Here is a 27,300-nt window from a genome sequence, read left to right on the forward strand (position 1 = left end):
TTTTAATGTGCCCGCTCCAACACGCCTGAATGGGGATGGTGAAGCTGTGTTTGTAGGGTGCGAGCTATCCCACTGCTGCTTTTGCCAAATGTAACAAAGTAAACAGGGCTTTTTCTCACACTTAATGAGCGAGATAATATAAAAGGATATTCCCAGCTATACACAACAGACCACTCCCCGTTTCAAAACCCTATTTCTAATAATACAGCAATCTCAGAAGTATTCATCAAATTATACCTAAAATGTTATAGAGCTTTCAGTTATTTATGGAGTGCTGTGTCTGAATGGTTAGACATATTTTTCCCCCATTATGTTATGAATAGGGGTTGGTGGTTTGCAGACAGACAGGAAAAGTCCATTCATAGACAAACTGCCATTTTCTCCTACTGCAGGGCACGTACTGGGAGTTTATGAAGTGATTTGCCTTTTGTGCTTTTATTACCATGACGCTTTTCATTTGCTGAACTGTTCAATGGTTTTGACATTGTTGTCGTCCAGTAGGCCCACAGGTCTTTTAAATGACATGTTTTTCTGCTGTTTCCAAAAGTGAAAAAGAGTAACAACTGAAGAGCCGTCTATGCCGTTCGTTTTCAATGCCTATGGAGTACAACTTAGAAGACACCATTGGAATTATTGTGGCGGCAAATCGCTTATTTGAGATGAACTGTGTTGCGTGTTAGTGGTGTGATCATGGTTGAGAGGATCACAGAGAGCCGCGGTTTTTAAAACGTGGATCTCCTGGCTGCCGCAAAGCACTAATCATCCAACCCACACCACCTCTTTAAAACACTTATTAGACACTAAAGCTATTTACACAAACATTATGTTCCCACAATTGCTAAGTGGACCAGAAACCAGGAGTGGAAAAAGAGGCATAAGAAAAAGAACGTCCTGCAAGACCACATTGTTACTGCGCCGGTTTTTAAGAGTTGATCGAGAATGTTACAGGTCTGTTAAAGTTCATTTGAGGAACCTGATATTTTATTTGGCCTCGTCTTGTGTTGCCACTAGTCTGCCTTGGAGAGGACTTCAGAAATGGACCCCATTAAATATTTATTGTGGCCAGCTTTGGACAATGATTTGGCAAGGTCCCATCTATGCTTTTACAACACATATCAGTAATTCTCCAAACTTTGTTAGCTTCACTTTCCATTGAAATCATTCTACTGAGCTAAGCACAGTAGGGGCGAGGTGAGACATCTCTCAAAAACCTCTTTTAAAAAGCAATAATTATAATCCAAGACAAAGATCATCTTTAAGATGACCAGACCATTCGTTCCTAACAGGGATGAATCCTACACTGGAAATACTTATGATTCATAAAAGATTCATAAAAGATCCTGCATTCAAATGGGACGTTCATTACAGTCCTTTATCTGCTAAGCGGTCGTTTAGACCTGAAAGGGAGAAAGTACACACACTTTGGCCCTATGGCGAGATGTGAAAGAGGGGATTTCTATGCAATGGTAAGCGCCGCCATAGGCATGGGCTGGGGGATTTACTGTGTCCTCCTCTTTAATAAATGGGACCAAACGTGGTGCATGTCAATGTTCCCCCGGGGACGTTCTCACCACACGCACGTGCACTAGACAATGGAGAAATTCTACAGTATGAGAGTGAGCACAACTTGTTAACGTTCAATGTCATCTAGCGTTACACAAAGGCAGTAGTCTATCGTGCATTATAATTGTGCTATACGCATTCACAACAGAGAATGGCTCCCAAGACAGCCTAAATGAATGCATGAATAATGCATTCAGGTTGCATCAACAGTTAGTGTAGTAACTTGACAAGGAATGGCCACATGCATTTCTATATGACTTTCCTTCATTTTCAACCTAAGAAATAAAAGGTGTACAGCCATGTACAAACGGTACAAATACAGCAAAGCGATACAGCCCACTCAACATGTGATAGAGTCGCCTTGTACAGATCTGTCTCCGAGTGATGACCTCATCAAAGGTCACGGTCAATGCCAATGCCAATAATAACCATGCACATATGAATAGCAATCCTACTATACTGCAGGTAAGTACAATACATATTCAATGTAATTATTTATAAAGTGTCCACACTATAACACTTCTCCCCCTTCATTTCAATCCCCCCTGTGAGGAAAGAACGCAAGGTTAACCAGTAAATCACATCAGTGTTTTCTTTTCTCTTCTTCACAACACTTTCGAACTTCTGCTAGTGTTACTGTAAATGTAAACAAACAAAACGATCTGAGTTAATACATGAACTGCACTGTAAACATATGGCCTTCTAAAATTCCTGTTTTGTGAGAAGCAACTCTATGAAAGTTAACGATGCATACTCAAGGTTCGCTGCTACTATAACTTACCAACATGTCATACAGAAAATGTGTTTTTTGAAACTGTGGTGGCTGAGTAAAACAGTTCCAGTATCACTCATTGCCAACATATTGTAGCGTGTGTGTGTCCAATGTCTATTGTATGTGTGTGTATGTGTTCAGATTTTTTATTGTCCTACATTTTTCTATGAGGGGGATAACTTGTACTGCTATGTGGCTAGGCAGTGGGCTACAAATCTGATTTTCCTTCAGGTGATGCCAGATGTTTGATGTTAAACCCCATATAGCTATTACAGTTGCCTGGGACTCCACAGTCCCGTTATCTTTCTCTCTTGGTCACACTTTTCCCTCAGAAATTATGCCAACAACTTTCCACTGCAAGGGGATCTGATCTTCAAGTCTCCTTTCAACAAGCCTCTTTGTAAAACACCTTTATGCAGCTTGTATTTGTGCCACATTTCGGGCCAGAGCGCGGAGTTCCAAACATTGACAGGAGCGTGCCAAACTCCCTGTTCCCCAGCCAGGAAGCATTATGAGAACCAGGACCAGAGAGCTCTTTTGTTTCCATACATTTCATGACAGATTCCACTCAACAGAGTTGGCCCTGAAATTCCACTCAGCCACCGGTTAATGAGTTTACCTTCGTTGAAACCCTCAGACAGACCCTGAAAGAGTGGCAGCCACAAGATAGAGGAGCAAAACAAGCCCTGAAGTGGAATTCCTTCCATGATCCACACATCAACCATATTTTAACTACACATAACTAATCATAGGCCTACTTTATGTCACCCAAAGGCATCATCAATTTGACAAGACAGCTAGTTCTGAATTGTGCAATTAAAACACTTTCCAAAACTACTGTAATTAACTTTTTAAGAAGTTGCAGTAAACAAAGAGTTAAAATTAACATATTCAACATCTACCTTAAAGATGTCCTGCCAGATAGTAATTGGGAAAACAGTTTCCCTTCCTGTCTTAGCCTCAGCCTCAATAGGGTAATTTCGACTGTACTATGATTATGGGTTTTTCAATTTTCTACTCAAATCCCTCTTTTTGCATTTTCATTGGTAAAACTTCCAAAATGTTCTATCAAAATATTTGGATTTGTTGACAGGGCTTTAAGAAATGGCATACTTTTAGAGCAGATATAAAAAGGAACCCAATACTTGTCATAATTGGTTTAGAATTGTCTAGTTAATCATGATATTCAAAATCTCTGAATTTGAGCAAGTAACAAATCAGAAAAAATAAGTATAGTTGTGTCACATTTCATGGCTTTGTCACTGCCACAGTTTTAAAAGACAAGTGCAGAGGCAGTACTTTTGACTGGATATTAAAGTTATAGATTGTGCCTTTAAATCCTTTGCATATGTCCAAAACAAACACTGGGCCAAGATGCCACCCAGGGTCTGACACAATACACCTTTGAGACATTGCAAAGAGGGAAGCCCCTACTATAATCCATTATCCTAATGCACACTATCCAACATTATCGCACACTACAGAGAGTGAATCTCTTTACTGTACAATTTCTCACCAAAGTCAATGCCAAGTCAAAAATACCCATCATTACTACTGGTCACATGGTCAGTCCAGGAATTAAACAGAACCACCCTTTCACCATGACGGCCATGCCAGAGTAGACCAAAGAAACATATACTTAACTTACATACCATGTGATTTGGCTCGGACGAGGATACGCATGTACTCGCTTAACTGCACATTTACCGACCTCTATGGAATAACAACCTGACCTTTTATCTGTCTAAAACAAGCTCCACCACCGTATCCAAACAAACAGAGAAGGGCCCTATTCTATCAAATGCTGCAACAAGGTTTTCCGGGATATACTTAAAAAGCCTTGCGCGGAAATAATTAGGGCTGGGAATTACCCGGGACCTCACAATATCATATTATCACGATACTTAGGTGCCGGAACGATATGTATCGTGATTCTATATGTATTACGATTCGATACAGTAATTTTATTGCGATTCGATGTTCCAATTTATTGCGATTAGATGTATTGCTCACCATATGTCTGCTGCAGAGGGACAAGAGAGAGCCATGAGAAAATGAGTATTGATCAGTCATGGAAATAAAAGTGCTGGAAACATATTGGCTCCCTATTTAAAAAGAAGCTGGAGATCAAGCGATGAAAGAAAAATACTGGAGTTTCGGTGCAGGTACAGACAWCTAGCTGTCAAAACGATACCATATATCGTCAAACATAATATCCCTAAAATGTACATTTGCATGACAAAACAATGCGTAGCTTACAGTGTGAAATAAGAATGAACTCTACTTGGGTCTATGTCCTTGTGATGTAACACAGATGCATCCTACGGAGCATCGCTCTTCCTTCGCCTCTCTTTTCAAGGAGATGATAGACACTAAGTTGAACATGTTGAATATGGTAGACATTTAGCACAGGTGTGCCACTTCCAACACCAATAGATGACGACACATAATAAAACAGTCGCTGTCCATCTTCATGCTGTCGTGTCAAAATGCTAGAAACACTTGAAGATTATAAGTTGACCGCTCTCAGCAGTTCTTACCGGAGTCGGTTGCCGTGATGACGAGGGTGTAGTTCCCCTGAGCCTCACGGTCCATGGTCTGGGTGAGGATCAGCTGACCATTGGACGACAGACTGAAGGCTCCTTCTTCGTTCCCACCGCTCAGCATGTAACTCAGCTGGCCATTGGAACCCAGATCATCATCCCTGGCCATAACCTAGAGAGCAAAGATGAGACGGATAAGTCAGAGTGAAGCACTCCTTATGACTCTGAGGGTATCCTAATATGGACACCGTAAAAATAGATTTTCTCAGAGATCAGAAAAATGTAAGACTGTAACATCTGTCTGGGAGGACAGACATTACTGAAAATGTGCCAAAAAAATGTCAGATATGATATTGGTCTATTCCAACCTCCTGTCCTTATGCTGTAAGTTTGGGCATAAATCTTCAGACCAAAAGGACTCATTTGAGAGTGCCAGTCAGTGGTGAAAAACACCCGAAATTGTTATACTTGAGTAAAAGAAAAGATACCTTAATAGAAAATGGCTCAAGTAAAGGAAAAGTCACCCAGTAAAATACTACTTGAGTAAAAGTCTAGAAGTATTTGGTTTTAAATATACTTAAGTATCAAAAGTACATGTAATTGCTAAAATGTATTTAAGTATCAAAAGTAAAAGTGTTAACCATTTAACATTTCTTAAATTAAGCAAACGATACGACACAATTTTTATTACATTTTTTTATTGACGGATAACAGGTCACACTCCAGCACTCAGAAATAATTCACAAATGAAGCATTTGTGTTTAGTGATTCCGCCAGATCAGAGGCAGTAGGGATGACCAGGGATGTTAAGTGTGTGAATTTGACCATTTTCGTGTCAAAATGTAATGAGTACTTTTGGGCGTCAGGGAAAATGTATGTAGTAAAAAGTACATTATTTTCTTTAGGAATGTAGTGAAGTAAAAGTAAAAGTTGGCAAAAATATAAATAGTAAAGTACAGATACCCCAAAAAACTACTTAAGTAGTACTTTAAAGTATTTTTATTTAAGTACTTTACACCACTGGTGCCAGTGCATTATGGGCGCTGTCTTTAATGCCCGCCGGGGCACAGATAGAGGGCCACATCAGGTTGGCACAGGGACATGTTCTTGTGTGGCGACCCACTGCCGCTGGAGCCGTTTCCACACAGCTGCAAAATAATTTCCTTGTAGGAACAGTATACAGACAAGCTACACTGTGTGTGTCTGCTCACCGCAGTGGAGACAGGTCCTTTGTGTGTCTGCTCGCTGCAGTGAGACAGGTTCTTTGTGTGTCTGCCCGCTGCAGTGGAGATAGGTCCTTTGTGTGTCTGCTCGCTGCAGTGGAGACAGGTCCTTTGTGTGTCTGCTCGCTGCAGTGGAGACAGGTTCTTTGTGTGTCTGCTCGCTGCAGTGGAGACAGGTCCTTTGTGTGTCTGCTCTGCAGTGGAGACAGGTCCTTTGTGTGTCTGCTCGCTGCAGTGGAGACAGGTCCTTTGTGTGTCTGCTCGCTGCAGTGGAGACAGGTCCTTTGTGTGTTTGCTCTGCAGTGGAGATAGGTCCTTTGTGTGTCTGCAGTGGAGACAGGTCCTTTGTGTGTCTGCTCGCTGCAGTGGAGACAGGTCCTTTGTGTATCTGCACGCTGCAGTGGAGACAGGTCGTTTGTGTGTCTGCTATGCAGTGGAGACAGGTCCTTTGTGTGTCTGATCTGCAGTGGAGACAGGTCATTTGTGTGTCTGCTCTACAGTGGAGACAAGTCCATTGTGTGTCTGCACGCTGCAGTGGAGACAGGTCCTTTGTGTGTCTACTCTGTAGGGGAAACAGGTTCTTTGTGTGTCTGCAGTGGAGACAGGTCCTTTGTGTATTTTCTCTGCAGTGGAGACAGGTAATTTGTGTGTCTGCAGTGGAGACAGGTCCTCTGTGTGTCTGCTCTACTGTGGAGACAGGTCCTTTGTGTGTTTTCTCTGCAGTGGAGGCAGGTCCTTTGTTGTGTCTGCTCTGCAGTGGAGACAGGTTCTATGTGTGTCTGCTCTGCAGTGGAGACAGGTTCTATGTGTGTCTGCTCTGCAGTGGAGACAGGTCCATTGTGTGTCTGCTCGATGCAGTGGAGACGTCCTTTCTCATTCACTTCAATTTGGTACTTTGGATTGTAATACCTCAAAGACATTTTCTAAAGCAATAATTTGTTATCTAAAAAAGTGTGAAACTAGCAGTACTCATTGCTATCATTCTTTATCTTTTTAATTGCCTATTTCCTATGCTAATTCGCAAAATCAAGACCACCATGCTTGATGTTATTTATTTATTTAACTCGGCAAGTCCTTTAAGAACAAATTCTTATTTTTAATGACGGCCTAGGAACAGTGGGTTAACTGCCTTGTTCAGGTGTAGAACGACAGATATTTACCTTGTCAGCTCGGGGATTTGATCTTGCAACCTTTCGGTTACTAGGCCAACGCTCTAACCACTAGGCTACCTGCCGCACCGCAAGTATGTAAGTTTGTACGGTATCAGTTTGTAAACTGATACCAGACATACTTAATGGATTAATATTCCTAGAAATTAAGTTAAGCCATTAGCTTGTTGAAGGTCTAAAGCCTGGCATATGAATTAGTGCTTTGTTTATGAGACTTAAATTCCCAGTCCAGAAATGTCAATAATGTTTGACCATGATTTTCTAGAATGACTAACAAAGTGAAAGACCTCACTGACCTGTAGTATGTTGCTGGGGAGACTCCCCACGTTCTCCTGAACGTTCACAGAGTAGGGAGAGAGCTCGTACACCGGCGGGCAATCGTTCACATCCAACAGCACGATGTTGACTGTGGCGCGGTCTACCCTCGAGCTGCTTCCGCGGTCGTAAGCCTGGACCACCAATGAATAAGACGACCGCACCTCTCGGTCCAGCTGCTTGGCCACTGAGATCCATCCGGTGACCGAGTCAATCCTGAAATCAGAGTTGATGTTACCCCCAGCGATGGAGAAACGGATCTGCCCGTTGGTTCCCTCATCAGCGTCGCTGGCAAACACCTGGATGACGTCGGAGCCCGTCAGCGTGTCCTCCTCAATCTCGATGTCGTAGATGTTCTGCGAGAAACTGGGCGTATTATCGTTGACGTCCAGCACCAGCATCGTGACATCCATGGCTGAAGACAGCGGCGGCTCGCCCTTATCCTTGGCCACCAAAGTCAATGTATAATTGGACATCTCCTCCCGGTCCAGTTCGCCCACCAGCCTCACGTTTCCATCGATTGTTCCTATGCTGAACTTGTTCCCAAAGGGGCTTTTCAGGGAGTACTCCACGTAGCTGTTGGGCCCACTGTCTGCATCAATGGCATGGGCCGTGAAGACCACCGTGTCCACTGGAGTATTCTCCTGGATATAGGTCCTCTTCTGGGAGGTGAAGGTTGGCGGGCAGTCGTTGACRTCMAGCAGGATGATGGACACCTGGGYCGTGCTGGTGTAGCGRGTCATGGGGGCGAGGGCCAGGTCGTGGACARTRACCACCAGGTTGTARAAGGACTGGGCCTCCCGGTCCAAGGCCTTTCTGGTCTGGAGTACCCCAGCTTTGGTGATGTCAAACTGGCTTTGAGGATCTCCCGATGCGATGGAGTAGAGTAGCTGGGCATTCGGACCTGGAAGACAAGCCATAGCAATAGATTTGGAGTTGGGTACCTTGCGTTAGTTACTTGTACTAGAAAATGTGAAGTTCTGAAGAAGCTTTGTGTGCTTGCTTCAGCTGTTTGTTATGGTAGGGGGTAGTTACAGTATAATGGCTCTTTCTGTTTCAAGTCGAGAAGTATTCATCTGGAAGGGGTAGGATTAGATTACCTTAAAATATCCCAGAGAACATGTCATGTGATATACTGCACTGTACCTTAAACAAATCAAGCGTAGATAATTTGGACTGACATCTGTTGATGCCAGGTTGTTTAGATATGACAGTTACATACTGTATGTCTGAATTATAATGTTATATTCGCTATCAACATGCATTTCCACATATTGCCTTAATGTCTTCACAAAAACAACTGTCTCAGCAGCCTTCCACTTTCTTCCTCCAAACGGAGGATGCCTTTATGCAGGGTAATCAATCCTTTTCCAAAGAGAAACCGCACAGCAACTTAAAATCACCTCCTTTACTGATAGTCCGCATTCTATAATTTGGGGATTTCCCTCACAATCGAAACACTAATTTCAATGAAATAACTAACTACAGAAACCGCACAAATGCAAACTATTAGACCTTGAAATCTAGCTTAATCCTTGTTCCTCCCCTGGAGCCGGGGGAAAAAGAGCTTACATTTTGCGTCTGTAATTAAAGTCATTGGGGTATTCATGTGGAAAGCGGCCCAGCACCTTCCCACACTCCAGACGTGTTTACTGAACACAGGTAATCCATTATCAAAAAGGCCAAGTCTACTTCTATCCTTAGGTTACAACCACATCTACAGGGGTCAAGGATTGAGGAACCTCTGGGGGGGGGGGGCGATAACACAGAGAGAACGCTGAGAGAACATTGAGATAACACAGAGAGATCATTGAGAGAACGTTGAGATCACAGAGGGAGAACGTTGAGAGAACGTCAAGATCGCACAGAGAGAACTTTGAGAGAACGTTGAGATCACAGAGAGAGAACGGTGACTGACTATCGGCAGTGAGGGTCAATGAGAGCAAGTGGACAGTGGAGGAGAAGAAGCTTGACGTTGGGAGACACAAGACAGGCTTCTGCCCCAGGAATGTGGGTCACAGTAACCGCATTAGGCCTGGTATGGTCAGAGCGGTAATTGCAGTCAGAAAGGGATGGCTGTTATAATAGCATGAAGCAGTCTAAGGTAACCACCTGAAATGGATAAATACCTCAAGCCTAGTGGACCGTATTTCACAACATGATCCCAATGTGACAGGAATGAAAAATGGAAAATAAATATATGGCTTAATATTATGTTAGCTAACTGCCTTCACTGCATGATCATTACAGGTGTTATGTCATAGAAAAATAGTTATGGGCCATGCTATATTGACCATGTTCTCCTGCATTTTTCATGAACCATCCGTTCACGTCATTGGTGTGGCAGATTATCCTATTATGGAAATCAGCAACTGACAGAAGGGACATACATACCGTCATCTGCATCACTGGCCCCTACGGTGATGATACTGGAGCCAGGGGGGAGGCTCTCGGTGACCGAAGTGCTGTAGGAGGTGGCGTTGAAGACGGGAGGGTTGTCGTTGACGTCCAGGACGTTGAAGTAGACCCTGACCGCACTGGCCTGACCACCGCCGTCCTGGGCCCTCACGGTCAGGATGTAGTACTGCTGGGATTCATAGTCCAGGGGCCGCGTGACGTTGAATACCCCCGTGACGGGGTTGAGCAGGAAGGTCTCGTCTTCGTCCTCCTCCTCCAGGGAGTACGTGATCTCGCCGTTCACCCCCGAGTCCGAGTCACTAGCCAGGATCGCCGCCACAATGGAGCCTGACAAGTCAAGAAGCAGACAGTCAGACAGTGAGGGTTTGAGAGGGTTTTTGGATTGTTGGATTGGGATTCCCTCATGTCTGCCTACCAACTCATTCAAATGCTATATAAAAAAAAATACAACATATTTCATATTTCCAAGTGCCACAGTTTTATGAACAGATTCAATGTCCCGGTAACACTTTATTTTAATGGTTTGTAATAAACCATTTATAAGGAATATATAAATTGTCTGTTCACCATTTATTAATAATTACTCCCACATTAATAAACCATTTACTAATCATTATTCAAGTATTTTTGCAGTCCCTAATCTAAAGTGATTGCCATTTATAATGTAGAAATACTTTAAATGTTTTGAGTGACTAGTGTAATTTCTCACAAAAAGATGGGCATGCCATTGGTAGACATTCCTGCAGTACCTGGTAATAGAACAAGCACACAACAAAGGATGTTTAACGAACTATATATACATATGTGAATATCTAACATTTACAAATATGGGAATAATGATTCATAAACAGTGAAAAAAATGTATTGTAAATGCCTTATAAATGTTTTATTATGGACCCTTAAAATAAAGTGTTACAATCTTTGTTGACCTAGCTAACTAGCAAAAMGTTTGCATTAAAAGCCTTTAAAATATAGATAGACCACATTCAGGTGGAATGGCATAAACTTTAGCAGAAATTAATTTGGGAACTTTCACACTGAGTAAGCATGAAAGAACCTGGCAGTTACAAGCAACGCCATGTGACAGTAAGCCTTTTACCTGGTGTCATATCCTCGGGAATGTCGAAGGAGTACATTCCACGGGAGAATTTAGGCGTGTGATCGTTGACGTCACTGACAGTGATGTTCAGCCTCATATCTGAGGATTGCTTTCCATCGTCAGCTCGGACCAGCAGGGAGTACTTGGAGCGACGTTCCCGGTCCAGTCTCTTGGTGGCGATCAGGTCCCCCGATTCCGGGTCGATCCGGAAACTGTCATCGGCACCGCTGATAATGGTGTAGGTCACCAGCGCATTAGGACCCTGAAGAAATACAAATGGTTATAATTGGTTATTTCTAACGGCAGAAAGATTCAGTATATATTCTTTATTATGAGGCTTTAATTTAAACCTCTATAGGATCGGTGGGTCCCCCGCGGGACGGTTGAGCTAACGCAGGCTAATATGATTAGCATGAGGTTGTAAGTATCAAGAAAATTTCCCAGGACATAGACATATCTGATATTGGCAGAAAGCTTAAATTCTTGTTACTTTAACTACACTGTCCAATGTACAGTAGCTATTACAGTGAAAGAATACCATGCTATTGTTTGAGGAGAGTGCACAGTTATGAAGTTGAAAATGTATTAATAAACCAATTAGACACATTTGTGCAGTCTTGATGCAATTTATTTAACAGAAATGCAATGGTTCATTGGATCAGTCTAAAACGTTGCACATACACTGCTAATCTAAATTGCACCTGGGCTGGAATAATTCTCTTGCATTTCAAAATGGTACAAAAAAATAACATAATTTTTTCTTTGTATTATCTTTTACCACATTTAATGTGTTATATTTTCCTACATTAATTTAACATTTCCACAAACTGTTTCACTTTGAAAGTGTTTCCTTTCAAATGGTATCAAGAATATGCATATCCTTGCTTCAGGTCCTAAGCTACAGGCAGTTTTAGGCGAAAATTGAAAAAAAGGGGCGGATCCTTTTACATGAGACCGTGACGATTAACGTAGGTTAAGGGTTATGGTTAGTCAAAGTGCTGAAGGGGGAGAGAGGGACATCATACTACTTTCTTTGTGAGAGTGAAATTCATGTTCACAACCACCCACTGCGTGCGTTCACACTTTTATCAAATACCTTATTCTAGGGCTAATAGATTAGACATTATTATATTAGAAATCTCAATGACTGAAATATATGGCAAATGCATCACTTAGCAAGCTCCCCTCAGAATAGAATGGTCATATGGGTGAAAAGAAAAACTCACAGGAGCTGAATGGCAGTATTCTCTTGGGCCTTACTCTTGGTCTTTGAACTCTGGGGCTATAGAGTTCCTCTATAAACGCAACTAATAGATCCCATGATACCTTGGACAAGTACAACCCAGTACACATGTGAAAGCCATAGTGGTCCTTTGCAATTGGAGTAGAGGACTGGACGTGGTATGACAACTGAATAACAGTGGCGACAGAGCTTGACATTTATGTTTGTGCTGAGCACAATACCAGAGCAGATGACTCTCTCCTGATGTCTGATGCTAAGTGAGGGGAAAAAGTCAACTTCAAAAGCTACTACTTTTCAACAGAGGAATTATGTTTTGACTTGTCAAAAGCTAAAAACATCTTTCATTTCAGGGTGATTTCAAGGGTACTTTTGATCTTGACAATATACAATAAAATGGAGTTGATGCAATAAAATAAAGTTGATGTATCTCCCATTTAGTAAGTAGTAATAGTTTATTGCTAGTTTATCAAGGACAAAAACCTCATCATTGTGAGTTACCCCCATTGCAATTCCAGAGAGCCCATTCTCATTCCCAGATCTACAGAGTGGTACATTTTTTTGTGAGAGGTCAGATTGAGGCTGTGTTCATCTAACAGGCCCTTGTCATCAATCCGAATGCTGGATCCTGGATTCCCATCAGCCACCTGGGCTGCAAACTGGAACCAGACACCCTTCGCCTGCTAATTAATTCTCTGATAGGTTTCAAAATGAGAGAGGAGGGAAAAAGAGGGGGATGGGAGGGGAAAGGAGTAGGGGGTTAAAAAAGAGGGGGAGGAGTGGGGAAAGAGGGGGAGTGGAGAGGAGAGGAGTAGGGGGTTGAAAAAGAGGTGGAGGAGTGGGGAAAGAGGGGGAGTGGAGGGGAGAGGAGTAGGGGGACCAAAAGGAGAGAGGAGGACAGGAGTAGCGGGTCCATCGTCTCCCCCTGACACTGACCATTCCCCTGACCTTCCCTTGTAAAAAGACTGACTAGTTTACAGCCGTCCCAAGGCACAGAGGGAAGAAAGAGGGGGGCAACCAATTAAAGAGCAGGATTCCGGGCCAGACTTGGGTATAGGGAAACTCCTTTAGCAGATGAGTTGCAGCAGCGCGGGGTGAGGAGAGACTCCTAGAGCTGTCGAAAAGCGGCCTAGTCCTGAAACAAGACTAGGCCGCGTGAGCCAATCACAAGACAGGTGTTAAAAGTCCAATCACAGCAACGTGTTGAGAGGTGATGTGTGCTAATGCTTCTATTTACAATCCATCAATCTAAACTGATACAGTCATTTAAGAACTAGATTTGTAGGTGATGCACAGTACCAAAAGAAGGAACTTTGAAAGTTATGTTCCCCCCTAGGACTGTTGATTTAGTAAATGACTGTGTATTTACATGTGGGGTACATCATACAATGCTTTAGTAACTGTCTTGTAGGAACTCACTTCAGTCACGCTCATTTGTATTTTCAGCAGTCTTTTTGGCCGTTACGTTGTTGTTTTGCTTCTTTAGCACCCATTGTTCTAGATACTTTTCTTAGTTAGGCTTGCTTTTGGTACCTGCATATTTTCCACACTGTGTCAGAATGCTAATAAAACGAGAATGTTCTCTCCAAAAAGACAATAAGTGCAGCTTTTYTTTCTATTCTTTCAAATAATCAGGTGAGAACCATTTTCTCCAAAAGAGGCCTTCATAACAGGAGAGAGCAAAGCTTTATTCTTTGTCTTTTCCAAACTGAATGCAACCGTTCCCTTCGTTTCGGGAGTAGCGAAAAACGGATGCATAGAAACAGCATTTTAATATGCTCACACATGACTCCCATATGTAGCACTGTTAAATTGAATGGGATCATTATTATGTCTGAATTCAGCCAGTTAGCTGGCCAACAGCTTGCCACGCCTGGTTACGGCTCCGTGGATCACATGGGGATTTCTGAACAGGGCCTGAATGAATTCCATACGCTTAGTGCCAGCGCAACTTGCGCTTCCTGCGTTAGGATGTGGGCAGAAATTGGCCGACTTTATCTGGAGTTCAGCTTAATGATCATATCTGAGTGCAACTACTTTGTCAGAGGCTGCGTCCCAATACTCTAAACAAGTGCCTTTTCCAACTATAATTTCCTTCATGACCCATAATAGGTAAAATGACTGGATAGGATTCATCATATTGCTTTCCCCTTTCAGGTACTTTTGGATCAGTGGTCATGAAGGAGAGGAGGCAATGGAAGGCAGCTATTTGATACTACTGGACCACAGCTCAAGTCTTTCTTCCCTTTGATTTTGACTATGAGGAAAAAGTGAAAAAGAAAATAACGGAAACCGTCCAAGTCCATTTAATTTAAAATCCTTCAAGATCAGAGCTCCGAGTTCAAGTTCACTTGAGTCCAAGAGAAGTTACTCAAATGTCCTTAAAACGCCCTATTAGTCAAAATATTGACCTGACTCCAGGATTTACAGTCAATGTTCTATTCTGAATACAATGACCATTCCAGAAATGGACTGTGCATGATTTTTCTCACATTCTAACTGGCGAGGTTGGTGAGGTAACAGCTGTGCAATAAAAATGTGTGGCCTCATAAGTTAACGTTAAGTATGAGTGCATATTCTCTCACACACTAATCCCTCCTCACAATGGCCCCAGTTCTTTCCATTCAGTTCCCCTGCCTCATTGGCAGGGCCAAGGAACCGCAGGCCTTGGAGATGCTGGGAGGACCTGATTTTCGCTCAGTGCTGGATTTTATGTCCACATCCTGCCTAAGCTGCGAAAGATGGAGCCTTTTTCTAATCAAGGGTGAAGCCAGTGATGTAATGTGAACTACAGAGGCCCGCGGAGGGACAATCTGCCCGGCGCGAGGAGCCAATCGTTAGCTGCTCTCCTCAGGGCTCGGTGACACCTGTGGCCCCTAGGCATCTCAGATAACGTCAAAACACGTGATCGCTGGGGACCATGTGTGTCTGTGTGTGTGAGCAAGAAAAAGTGCTGTAATTTCTCCAACTACAAGTTGTGGTCACTGGTGTACCAGACAACCCCGCAGCCCCCTCAAGGAGTGAGGGTGCACGAGCACTGGAGGCCCATGCGCCCATCATCGATTGTCAATTTTCTTTCACTTAATAAATAATTTTGACAGTAACCCTCCAAAAAGTAATTCATAAACCTTTTTCATTTCCATATGTACTAGGACGCTAAGTGTTTGTTTCTTGGGCTTCAGGAATGTGACTGATCACACTGCGTTACGCCAGTGGCTGTGGTCGGATACTTGGTAAAATAATTGCAGAGCACATTAATTAGACGTAATTTTTGGGATATTGGAAACTACATTTCTACCTGCAGCCACTTTAAGAAATCCCCTAACAGAGGCTCACATCTGCTCATTTCCAGATTTTCATTTCCAAGTTCCTATATGCAGATAAGAGCAACATAATGTATTTAGGAGGTTGAGCGCTTTACATTTAAGTACGGCACCAAATCTAGTCAAGATGTACATAAAAAAACATACATTTTGATGGTAACACAGAGATAACGGTATGCCTTGTACATTTGCTTTTTGTAATGGCTGCCTTTTGGCTGATCCTTCCCTCTAGCATAGGGGACGGGGACGGGGGAGTTATCTGCCAGAGTTCCATTCAAATAGGCATCCGCACAGACAGAATATAGAAAAGGCCAATCCTGGGAGACTTTACCTCATCTGCGTCTGTGGCTGTTAGCTGCATTATCTTGAAGCCATCACTGATGTTCTCTTCGATGGTCACGTCAAGAAGATCGTTCGGGAAAACAGGTGGGTTGTCGTTGACGTCCTGGAGCGTAATTTCCACCTGGAGAGAAAGAAAAACACCACCATTTCCATGAAAACAATGCCAAACAATGCCTGCTATAGCCGTTAGGTTCACTCCGAAACGTCCTGCTCGCATTTCTGACAGATATGCGCCCAGCAGGGACAAGTGATCATTCTTCCACTCTTCATAAAACTGCAGAGGGCTGGGGAGAGGAGAGTTACTGAAATGTCAAGTGTTTCATATTCACATTCTGAATAGTCTTATTTTGATGTCAAGTGTAGAGATCAATGGTAGTTTGATGCCAAATGTAGAGTGTAGTTATCAATGCATTAGACTGGGAGCTGCTTTATGGTTTTACACACACGTCTACACAGTGTACAGACAGTATTCAACTACTGCCTGGAGATACACACTTCTTATTAGTGTTTTACACAACCCAAAACCATTCTGTGGTATCTTTAGCATAATGAAAGAGAGAGATGAAGGGAGAGAGAGGGAGAGAAAGATAGAGACATTATGGTGTCACATTGTGTCTAGCCCATAAATATTACATTTCCACTCATACTCCACAATCCAATCTCATCCCCTAACCCAAATATGCATTTCAATGCCAGTAAACAGTGTTCACTTTGAATCATAACAGACATTTCCGTTTGCATTCTTTGTTTATTGCTTCTATAAATATGGAAAAGTCGGGTTTGAATTCTCCAGCGTTGCCATCTCCATTAATGTTGACAGTGATTATGGTAATTATTTGTCTCTCTATGCAGTCTTATTCAGTCCTACATTTGAATCTGCCGCTGTGCGGGTTGATGTGTGTTGGTGAGGCGCAATAGGCCCCAAAAACAATATATATACCTTTTGGATCATGTGTATATTGATATTGTGCTGCTAGATATTACTGCTCTGTTGGAGCTAGAAAAGTAAGGATTTAAATATAACTGCACTTTTGGAGCTAGAAACAAACATGTAGATATTACTGAACTTTTGTAGCTAGAAACATAGAAATGTTAGGGCTGTCCCAACAAAAAACTATCTTGATCGACCGAGAGTCGTGAGTTCTTTCGACGAATCGATTGGTCAAAATGTTTAAACATGTATTTTTCCATATATAGACACACCCTATGTTTGAATAAAATCAACTATATGTAGGTTACTGAGCTTGTCTGATGCTTTAAGCATTGCGATTAAAAATTAAGACACAAATTACTAAAGAGGGAGCCAGAGCTCAATATAGTGTTACGTCCGTCGTCGGAATGAGACCAAAGCGCAGCGTGGAAAGTGTACATCTTAATTTATTTTAGAATGAACACCAAAAAAACACCAAAAGATCAACGAACGTAAAGTTCTGCAGGGCTATATAGCTACAGTGCAAAAACAATATCCCACAAACTCAGGTGGAAACAGGCTGCCTAAGTATGATTCCCAATCAGAGACAACGATAGACCAGTTTTTATTTTATTTTATGTCTTCATATCTCAAAATAATTTAGAATAGTCTTCATATCTGACCCAATTCAGGAAACTAGGCGTATGTCGCAAATCACGACTTCACAGGAGCGCCTTTTGAACGTAGAAAATATTTTTTTTATAAAAATGCTTTTTTTGGCAGAAATGCCTTCTCGAACATGTGAACTTTCATGTGCCTTAATATCAAACGTGTATGTCATCTGTAAATACAAATTAAATTGTTAAATTATGAGCCTAGTTGGTTTAGCCAAAGAAAAGTCAGCAACCTTCCCGCTAGCCATGATTGGCTGAGATTATATTGGGCTGGACATGCCGAGAGATGAGTTTGGATTGGTCTGCGGTGTTGCATCTTGTGTCTATAAAATGAGCTGCTCGTAATGTGTAAATAATCCTTTCTACCACAGTTTTCTTGAAAGATATGTTAGCCATGAACAACTGCAAATATGTTGCTACTGCTCTCAATAACATTGCTTCCCTGAATTTATAAGGCGCTATCGACCAAGGTCAGTGGGGAAAAGTTGTGATGGACTACTTTCTGGATGACGAACATGCCATGCAATGCTGACTCTCTCATTTTATAACACGTTTTTGAAATCAGTGGAACACAACGGCCCAAACAAGCTGTGCAAACAAAACAGAAACAACACTCTTTTGAAAGGGGTTGCAGTCTGCCGTGAAGCTTTCATCCATGTATACAGGTAAGAATCTTGCTACAGATTCAGATATTATACGTTTCAAATTTTGTCAGAAAGTTGTTTTCATTGCAAGCTAAAGCTTGCTGCTAGCTGGCCAGCTGGAGTTTGATGGTTGGCTTGCTAACTAACAATGAACCTAATGTTATTTGGTTATTTTATTTGCTATGACAATCGGTTTGTACTGTTAGTAATGTTACTCTATGGATTGGGATTATAGTTAATTTTTTAGCTAGCTAGCTAACGTTAACGTGACAGGTCTAAACAAAAGATCCCAAGTTAAAGCTTGCTGTTAGCTAGCTAACTTTAGCTGAGGTTAGGTGGCTGGCTTGCTAGCTAACATTAACTTATGTGTTTGAAGTGTGTGTAACGTTAGCAATGTTTTCTCAGAATGCCATTTCACATTGCTAGTTATAGCCTAATGTTAGCTGGCTAACATTGAACTTATTGGTTAACCTTAGCTAGCTATGACAATTGGTTTGTATTGCTAGTTAAAGCTTGCTATTAGCTAGCCAGCTGACGTTAGATGGCTGGCTAGCTACAGTAGCTAACACTACCTGTATGAACTGTGTGTAGTGATGTTATCCYTGCCATTTCGCATCTATTGTATAATAAATCTGAAATGTTTGTGTGGAATTTGTCTTTAAGCATTAATCAGTAGAACACGCCTGACTAATCCACCAGTCATACAGTCAACAAAAAGAGAGCTGGCCCAAGCAAGCAAAGGCAGCAGCGCAGTCATCAACTACATGCACCATTTCTTCACCAACTACGGAGTTGGGAAAACACGTGTGGACCTGAATTGTGATAACTGCAGTGGTCAAAACAAGAACAAGTTTGTGCTCTGGTATTGTGACTGGTGGACCATGTACAAGCTACACCACAATTGGGACTTTCACTTCCTGATCACAGGCCACACCACGTTTGCCACTGACTTATGCTTCAGCCTCATCAAGCAGCGCTTCAGACAGACCAGAGTGAACACTTTGTCTGAGATTGCTGGTGTTGTGAAAGACAGCACAGTGACAGGGGTCAACATCCCAGAGCTGGTTGGACTAGATGATGGTACGGTGCTGGTGGAAAGCTATGGCTGGCAACAACACCTGACTCCGTACTTCAGGCCGCTGGCCAGAACAAGCAGTACCAGCACGGTACTAGTAGGTACCAAAACATTGAAAGGCCCTTTTCTCAAAAGTGAGTTTACAAACGTATCAACTTTCAAAGCATAATTACTTTCCCATTGTTTCCTCAAATGCAGTGTATGATATACCATTTTATAGCTCTGAGTCTCTACGTTTATCCAATGTAAAAAACAGAAATTCAAATTTTGCTACATAAGAATGAATCCAGGTGGTGAGTCACATATTTCAAAATCAATGTTATGTGGTTAATCAAAATTATATCTAAATGAAAATGATACAAATCTAAAAGTCACTTCTATTGCCGTTGCCAATATGTAAAAAATAGCCTACATAAAGCCAACAAATAAAAACATTGCAGCGCGCAGGTAAAAAATATGATACAAATAAATATCCTATAAATCATATTGGCTCTGCATGGCCAGTCTGCAAGGAACTTGAAACATTGTATCAACTATTAACTTGGGTCAGGCCTGAAGCTTGTGCAAGCAAACTTGCAACATTGTATAAAATATTGTGGGCCCTCAGAGTTTCCTGTGCCAGTGAGCTCCGGACAGACAGACACAGCTGTAGACTATTTGCACAAGGGATAAGAAGTCATCAGGCAGGGCTTTTTTATGACATTTCCACCGGATCAGAGTATGACATTTTTTCCCCTTTCATGCTGAGTGGTTATCGAAAGGGAGAGAGCTGGAAAGATCTTTCAAAAAGACTACATTGACGAACTATTATCATTATCAAAGGATGTAAAAACAGACTTTGTTTATTTGTTTTTAGAGGCAAAGAACACATTCCTTTGAGAAGATCCACAGTGACGGTGAGTTAAGACAATCATCAATAGTATCAGATCCCCAAATAGACACATTTCTAAGCCTACATTTGTGCAAAGGCCAGGCCAGGTAGGCCTAGTTCTATGCGTAATCAGGTGCATGTCCTTACTCAAGATTGACAGGAGCGCTCCAAACAAAAGACAATGAATAAATTGAAAATGGAATGAAATAAACCAAAACYTTTTCCTCACACGTGTATCCTAGGTTGTGCGCTCTGCAAACAATGTGTCCATTCCTACAATAACAACGGTTAAGACTGTAATAATAATATATTGAATGCATTAACAGAAATGATCGTCACCAAATAAACATTGGTTTGGAATGGTGTGCCATTCCCGTGGCCTCCGCAATGGATTAGTCGACTCAGACAGGCATGAGTCAAACAGGTGTCTCGTGTGCCACACATATATATATTTGCCACCGGTTGCCCCAAAAAATCTTGGTTGACCAACAAACAGCCAACCGACCAAACAATCGTCCAGTAGACTAAATGGGGCCAGCCCTAGTACGAGACCAATAAACTTTGCATCATGTCCACCAACCGAAGTCTCCCCCACAGGCATTTACTATGCAGACAATTGGCTTCAAGGCCGCAGGACCACCAAGAGGGGGGAGATACAGGAGTCTATTCATGCCTGCCATTGACAGGAAAAACAGACCTCACGTGCTCCTGCAAATCCACTCTAAAACAAGCCACATGCAGGATCTACGAGCAAATGCCAACATCCAAATCCTTTTCAAGAACTGCAGCCCACTACAGATGACCCAGTTTGAAAAGATTTAAGACGCCTGGACAGAGAAGGGCTTAACATACATCAATTGAATTGAGATCCTTCTCATTGATGACTTGAGCACTATCATTGCTTTGCTATAACTATTTTCATTCACACATTCCAAAGCCAGATGAAAATTGGATTTGTAAGTCTGAATGTTTACTAACGCTGTCCAAAACCAAGAGCAGTCTTGAAAAGACTATGATTACAACGTGTCTCCACGCTGACTGCTTATTAATCTGATTCTGAATCAGAATTTTGGACTGTTCAGTGGTCTCTGTCTGGGATGAGGATGTGGTGGATCTGACCTTGGGTCCAGATAATTGGAGAACAAGACTTAACGCGGGGCCTCGCYGGCCATCCCGGCTGGGGCGCCATTCACCAGGTAAAAACAAGACGGGAGACGACATCACTTGCAGAGCYGAGGGACTCKGCAAAGTCAACAAACAATGCATATTTATCTTCCTTACCCATGTCCTCTTGATGTGTAAAAAATGCAAGGTCCAGTTCAGAGGAGTGAACTAATTAGAGAAGATGTGCGGTTATGAGAAATAATTATAGTTTACATTACCCAAGCTCCCCTGGGGGAGAGATATCAAAGAGGATTTGGTGAAAAATTCATCGGAGGAAGATGAAGCGAGGTCTGGAGGGAGGAAGGAGTTGTTTCGTTCCCCTGCTCAAACCTGTCACTCAGGCCCAGACGCCCCGGTGCGATGCAGGTGAAACACATAGTTTACAGGGGAAAAGATTGTGTTTCAGGCCACTACTATTTCGAGTTGCAGCTGCTAACTCGCTGCTATGCTCCATTATTTATGCCTGCCATGAATGATTCACAGGCCGAGCCACTCCTGAATGCTGTCGATTATGATACCTTAAGTGGCCGAGGACTATTTGCCAGGGTCTACACCCGTCTAAGCCTGCAACTTRGACAGAGGATGTCTTATCCAACAGGAAGTGTTCACACAGTCTAGTCGGTCAAATCGATAAATCAAGGGCACATATTTCTTAACACAGTGAGGTGGATTCCTATTCTTCTAGATGATTCATAAAATCCTCCATGTACCATTCCATTCAACCTTCTGGCCAAACCTTCCAGCCCTTAGCCAATTATAAGAGAAGAATTGCACACACTTCATCCATTGCGCTACTAGGAACCTTGCGGGATTTAAACACTTCATAAGCTCAATTTGCACTCTCAACAAGYCATATCTTCAAGCAAAAAAAAGGCTGAGACTGCAGACACTGAACATTTCCAACGGTTTCACTTCCTCTCACTAACAGTAAAAAATGTACTGAAACAGCCACTCCATCCTGGTGCACGGTGAGGAGAAACACAGGACCTGGTTTCCATGGTATAGGCATCGCCTGCATCCCTGAGAGCACACTACATTTCCCTTCTTATCATCCTCATATTGTAAAAGGTGGAAGCACTGGGAGTGATTCACACACACTTTCCCCCATGTCTCATACGTGCAGCCGTGCCAAGATGACTGCACAGAGATGGGGTGACGGGGGGGGAAAGGGGTCATGGAGGAAAGACATTTGAACATTACCCCCTATAGTCAGTACACATATTTTGTGAGTTAGTGAGTCAGTCCGTTTTCTACCAGTGGAGGGGGCCGCTAATTAATTAACTCAATGCTGGTCTGCATTAAAGATGAGTAATACGCTACACATCAGTTACTCCTACTCATTACTGTGATCGCAAAGACTCCACCTGAAAAGAGTAAAAGAAACATCAGCAAAGTAACGTCTCTCTTTTCTAACACTATAACTTCTGATGCAACATATTGGAAAGCCAAGTCTGGTTCAATTGATCATAAAAACTGACAGGGGAAAGGGGTGCGTCTCGTGTGGAGAATAATCCTTTCAAAATGATTACAGGTCTCATTAGACATTGTTGACGGCTTGAGGTGAAAGTTCTTGGAAGTATCGACTTCCAGCACATAATTTTTTGGCCTTTTGAAAATTGAATAATTCCATTCTACATAACCMAAAAAATTATTTTGTAGCAGTAGTGTACTTGGAACTAATGTGCCGAAAACCTGGATCACCAAGGCTATTTCACTGTAACACTTCATCATAGCACAAGGCCAAAATCATGAGCAGTTAAAAGAAATTACTCAGACGTTGGCTTTGAATAAAATAAAGGGTACAAAGAATGTTTGTATCGCCAGAAAATGAACTCGATACTAAAACCTTTAAAACGTGTTGATTCTATAAAAACATTTTTTTTTTTTTTAACGAATGCACTATTTGTTTTCAGTGAAATTACGTTCATCTGCTGTTATGTTTGGCCAATAATTCAATAGGGCCTTGAGGTAGCTGGAGTATGGACAGAGAGCATGTTGGGAAAGACAGGAAATGGAGCCATCACTGGAGCATCTCACATTCACTTCTGACTTCCAAGCACTAAGGAATGGATGCAATCCGTAGCGACGAAGATCACACTTTTAGCGTGGTTGAAATGTAAAGGTCATTTTCGATTTACCGTGAATGCAGGTCATATTTCGGCGCTATGGATTGAATCCACCTTCTAACTACGCATTACTAAGGTCAGCCAAGACACTTGTAAAAAATAAACATCTTGTATCATAGCGCCTCTCCTCTTTCAAGAGATCTAATTTAACTGTACTGTAAGAATATTAATATGTATATAGGAATAGTGTGTAAATAGTATTTTTGTTGTCTCTTGGTGTCTTCCTAATATAACTGCATTTATTATTTTCAAAGTAATGTAATTTTAAATGTAATGCAATAACTCTTATTTAATTGTTTATTTTCAATTGAATGTAATATGTTATGTTGTTCTTGTCTATAACTATTCTGTACTTCGTCAGGTATTTGTACGTTTTATGTGGACCCCAGGAAGAGTAGCTGCTGCATGTGCAGTAGCTAATGAGGATCCTAATAAACTAAACTTGAATGAATAAAGATGGTCATTTCATACAATGAACACACCTTCCATGGTTCTAAGCAACCCTATGCATTAGTGAGATCATACCCTTCCATGAGATTCAGTAGTATTTAAGAGGCACTGTATTGTTTGAAGGCCTCTGTCATCTTCCTGACTCTGGGAATGGATGGCCGACCCTCTAGAAAACCCCAGGCCCGGTGTCTGTGTTTGCATTGCTTAATCTGAAAAGCGTATGTCATGAACCATGCATGTCTGATGAATGCCCTGCTATAGCTCAGAGAATCTAAAGGYGGACTGGGGTGATATAACGGCACATTCAACATTATTTATTTCCTGTGGCTCCTGAGACTTGCAGACAAAGACCATCTTTATTTCACTTTATCTTCACTCTCTCTCCCCATCTCTCTCTCTCTCCCTTCATTTCTCCTTTACTCATTTAACTGTTTAGATATAACGTCAGCGATTTTTGGGCTCCAGATTTATGGTCATGGCGGCTTAGGAACCGGCGAGTTCCGAGGGTCAAGCACAACTCCAAGTGCCATTCCAGGCTTCGTTTTTAAGAGCAAAAGGAAACATAAGCAAATAATAAAGGTGACGGCTCAGGTATAAATTATCTTATCCTCCTGCTTTTTACACATACGCAATCACGACTGGCTTGATTTGTCAAACAAAAGCCCCAGCCACGATCAATCTTCCTGACCGCAGCCGGCAGCGTGTGCTCCAGAGATGGGAATTGGACTGTGCCAGGACTGGGAATGTACACGGGAAAAGCTAGACAAAGCTGGAACGCCGCCAGACCCCAACACACAGTGCTGGGGAGAAGTCAGAATACGGTCCTATCCCCCGAGCCTCCAAATCTTCTCCAGCCGGAAAAAATCCACGGAGAGAGAAAACTAAACAAAACAAGAGTGCCTGCAAACGATCACAAAGCACCTCGTTCTTATGTAATCAACGAGTGGTGGAGAGACAATGCCGGACAAGTGGCTTTAATAAAGAGGATCACCGTCCTCTCAGAGGAGCACTTCAGCAACTGTTAAAAGATAGTTTGTCTACAGACGGTCCTCCAAACCCCCTGCAGCCTCTGCCAAGCAAGGTTCCCTCAATGTGTTTAGGAGGTATATATAATCCTAAACTAATAACCCATAGTCTTTTTGGACCGGAGTATTGTTTCATAGAGTTTCTGGGCTCGTTGTCGAGTACTCCCCACATAAAGACTTGAAACAAATCATGATGAATTGTCGTTTTTAATGGTCCAAGGTCTTGCATTATCCAGAATGTGAATGCAGTACTGCTATTTTTCTCCATGAACAGTCATATTTCTTCTATATTGTTGGTACCAGGGAGAGTTTAGTGGAAAGTTTAATTAGTAGTTGAACTATATCAGAGCTAACGAAACAGACGAGAGACAAAGTTTACCTCTCCTTGAGGCCCTGACCTTAGAGAGCCTTTTTATTCTCTATTTGGTTAGGTCAGGGTGTGACTAAGGTGGGCAATCTATGTTGTATTTCTATGTTGGCCTGGTATGGTTCCCAATCAGAGGCAGCTGTCTATCGTTGTCTGATTGGGGATCATACTTAGGCAGCCTTTTTTCCACCTTAGTTTGTGGGATCTTGTTTTTGTACTGTTGCTTTCCAGCCCTCCAAAACTGTGCGTTTTGTTTTGTATTTTTTTTTCTYTTCGGTGTCATCAATAAAAGAAAGCTGTACGCCTACCACGCTGCACCTTGGTCTGATCCTTCCATCGACGAGCGTAACACCAGCCCACTACAAAGCTATCCTCAAAACCACCATAGCCTACAAACTACATATCCCAACGATAAAAGGTTAGAGAAATTTAAGAACATCAAAACAAGCGCACCTTATTTCTCCCCAAGAGAGAACGTTAACCTTTACTTAACACCCATCCCGGATCCGGGAGCATCCTCATCAGTAAAAGCTGACTAGCATAGCCTAGCATAGTGCCACAAGTAAATAATAGCATATAAATATCATGAAATCACAAGTCCAATACAGCAAATGAAAGATAAACATCTTGTGAATCCAGCCATCATTTCCGATTTTTAAAATGTTTTACAGCGAAAAACACAATATGTATTTCTATTAGCTAACCACAATAGCCAAAGACTCAACCGCATATTTTCACAATTTTTTACCGCATAGGTAGCTATCACAAAACCGACCAATAGAGATATAATTAGTCACTAACCAAGAAACAACTTCATCAGATGACAGTCTTATAACATGTTATACAATAAATTATGTTTTGTTCGAAAATGTGCATATTTGAGGTATAAATCATAGTTTACATTGCAGCTACCTCAAAAATATCACCAAAGCAGCCAGAATAATTACAGAGAGCAACGTGAATACCTAAATACTCATCATAAAACATTTATGAAAAATACATGGTGTACAGCAAATGAAAGATAAACATCTTGTGAATCCAGCCAATATTTCCGATTTTTTTAAGTGTTTACAGCGAAAACCAAATATAGCATTATATTAGCTTACCACAAATAGCCAAACACACAACCATTTATTCACCGCATAGATAGCATTCGCAAAAACCAGCAAAAGATATAAAATTAATCACTAACCTTGACCAACTTCATCAGATGACAGTCTTATAACATCAGGTTATACAATACACTTATGTTTTGTTCGAAAATTAGCATATTTAGAGCTGCAAACGTGGTTATACATTGTGAATATGTAGCATCGATTCACCAGAATGTCCGGAGCTATTTTGGACACTCACCTAATCTGACCAAAAGAACTCATCATAAACTTTACATAAAAATACTTGTTGTATGGCAAATGAAAGATACACTAGTTCTTAATGCAACCGCCGTGTTAGATTTTTAAACATAACTTTCCCATAACAAACAGCTTGCGTTATTGCAAGACAGCGCCCGCCAAAACGGCAGAGAATAGGAATAACATTTTCCACAGAAATACGAAATAACATCATAAATTGTTCTTACTTTTGTTGAGCTTCCATCAGAATCTTGTACAAGGAGTCCTAGGTCGAGGATAAATCGTTGTTTGGTTTTAGAATGTCCTTTTCTCCTGTCGAATTCGTGCCACAATGCTAGCCAATGTTGATGATGTTCCCAGTTTCTCTCGACGCAAAGAACGGAAAACTCCAAAAGTCCCAATAAACGTTGAATAAACTGATGAAACTCGGTTGAAAAAACCTACTTTATGATGTTTTTCTAATATGTATCAAATAAAAACAGAGCCGGAGATATTAGCCGTGTATACCGAACGCTTTTCAGAAGCCAATGTCGAGCTCCGCCTCGCGCCTTGGTAGAAAAAGGAAATTCCTGACCTCCCACTCCAAAAGGCTCTTGTTCGACCTTTGATCAAGCTAGACACCCCATTCCACCTTC

The 27,300-nt window shown here is 41.8% G+C and overlaps 1 protein-coding gene across 1 annotated transcript in view; it reads right to left on the minus strand.

Moving 5' to 3' along the window:
• LOC111965793 (protocadherin Fat 4) overlaps positions 1 to 27,300 on the minus strand; it is a 94,132-nt gene that overhangs the window by 24,636 nt on the left and 42,196 nt on the right. The window contains exons 2-6 of the mRNA XM_023990093.1: positions 15,997 to 16,128; positions 11,103 to 11,364; positions 9,980 to 10,330; positions 7,567 to 8,489; positions 4,876 to 5,050 (exon numbers count right to left, since the gene is read on the minus strand). Coding sequence (XP_023845861.1) covers positions 4,876 to 5,050; positions 7,567 to 8,489; positions 9,980 to 10,330; positions 11,103 to 11,364; positions 15,997 to 16,128 — 1,843 coding nt within the window. The remainder of the gene's footprint in view (positions 1 to 4,875; positions 5,051 to 7,566; positions 8,490 to 9,979; positions 10,331 to 11,102; positions 11,365 to 15,996; positions 16,129 to 27,300) is intronic.

The sequence above is a fragment of the Salvelinus sp. IW2-2015 genome, linkage group LG6.2, assembly GCF_002910315.2.
Source record: "Salvelinus sp. IW2-2015 linkage group LG6.2, ASM291031v2, whole genome shotgun sequence".
Lineage (NCBI taxonomy): Eukaryota > Metazoa > Chordata > Actinopteri > Salmoniformes > Salmonidae > Salvelinus > Salvelinus sp. IW2-2015.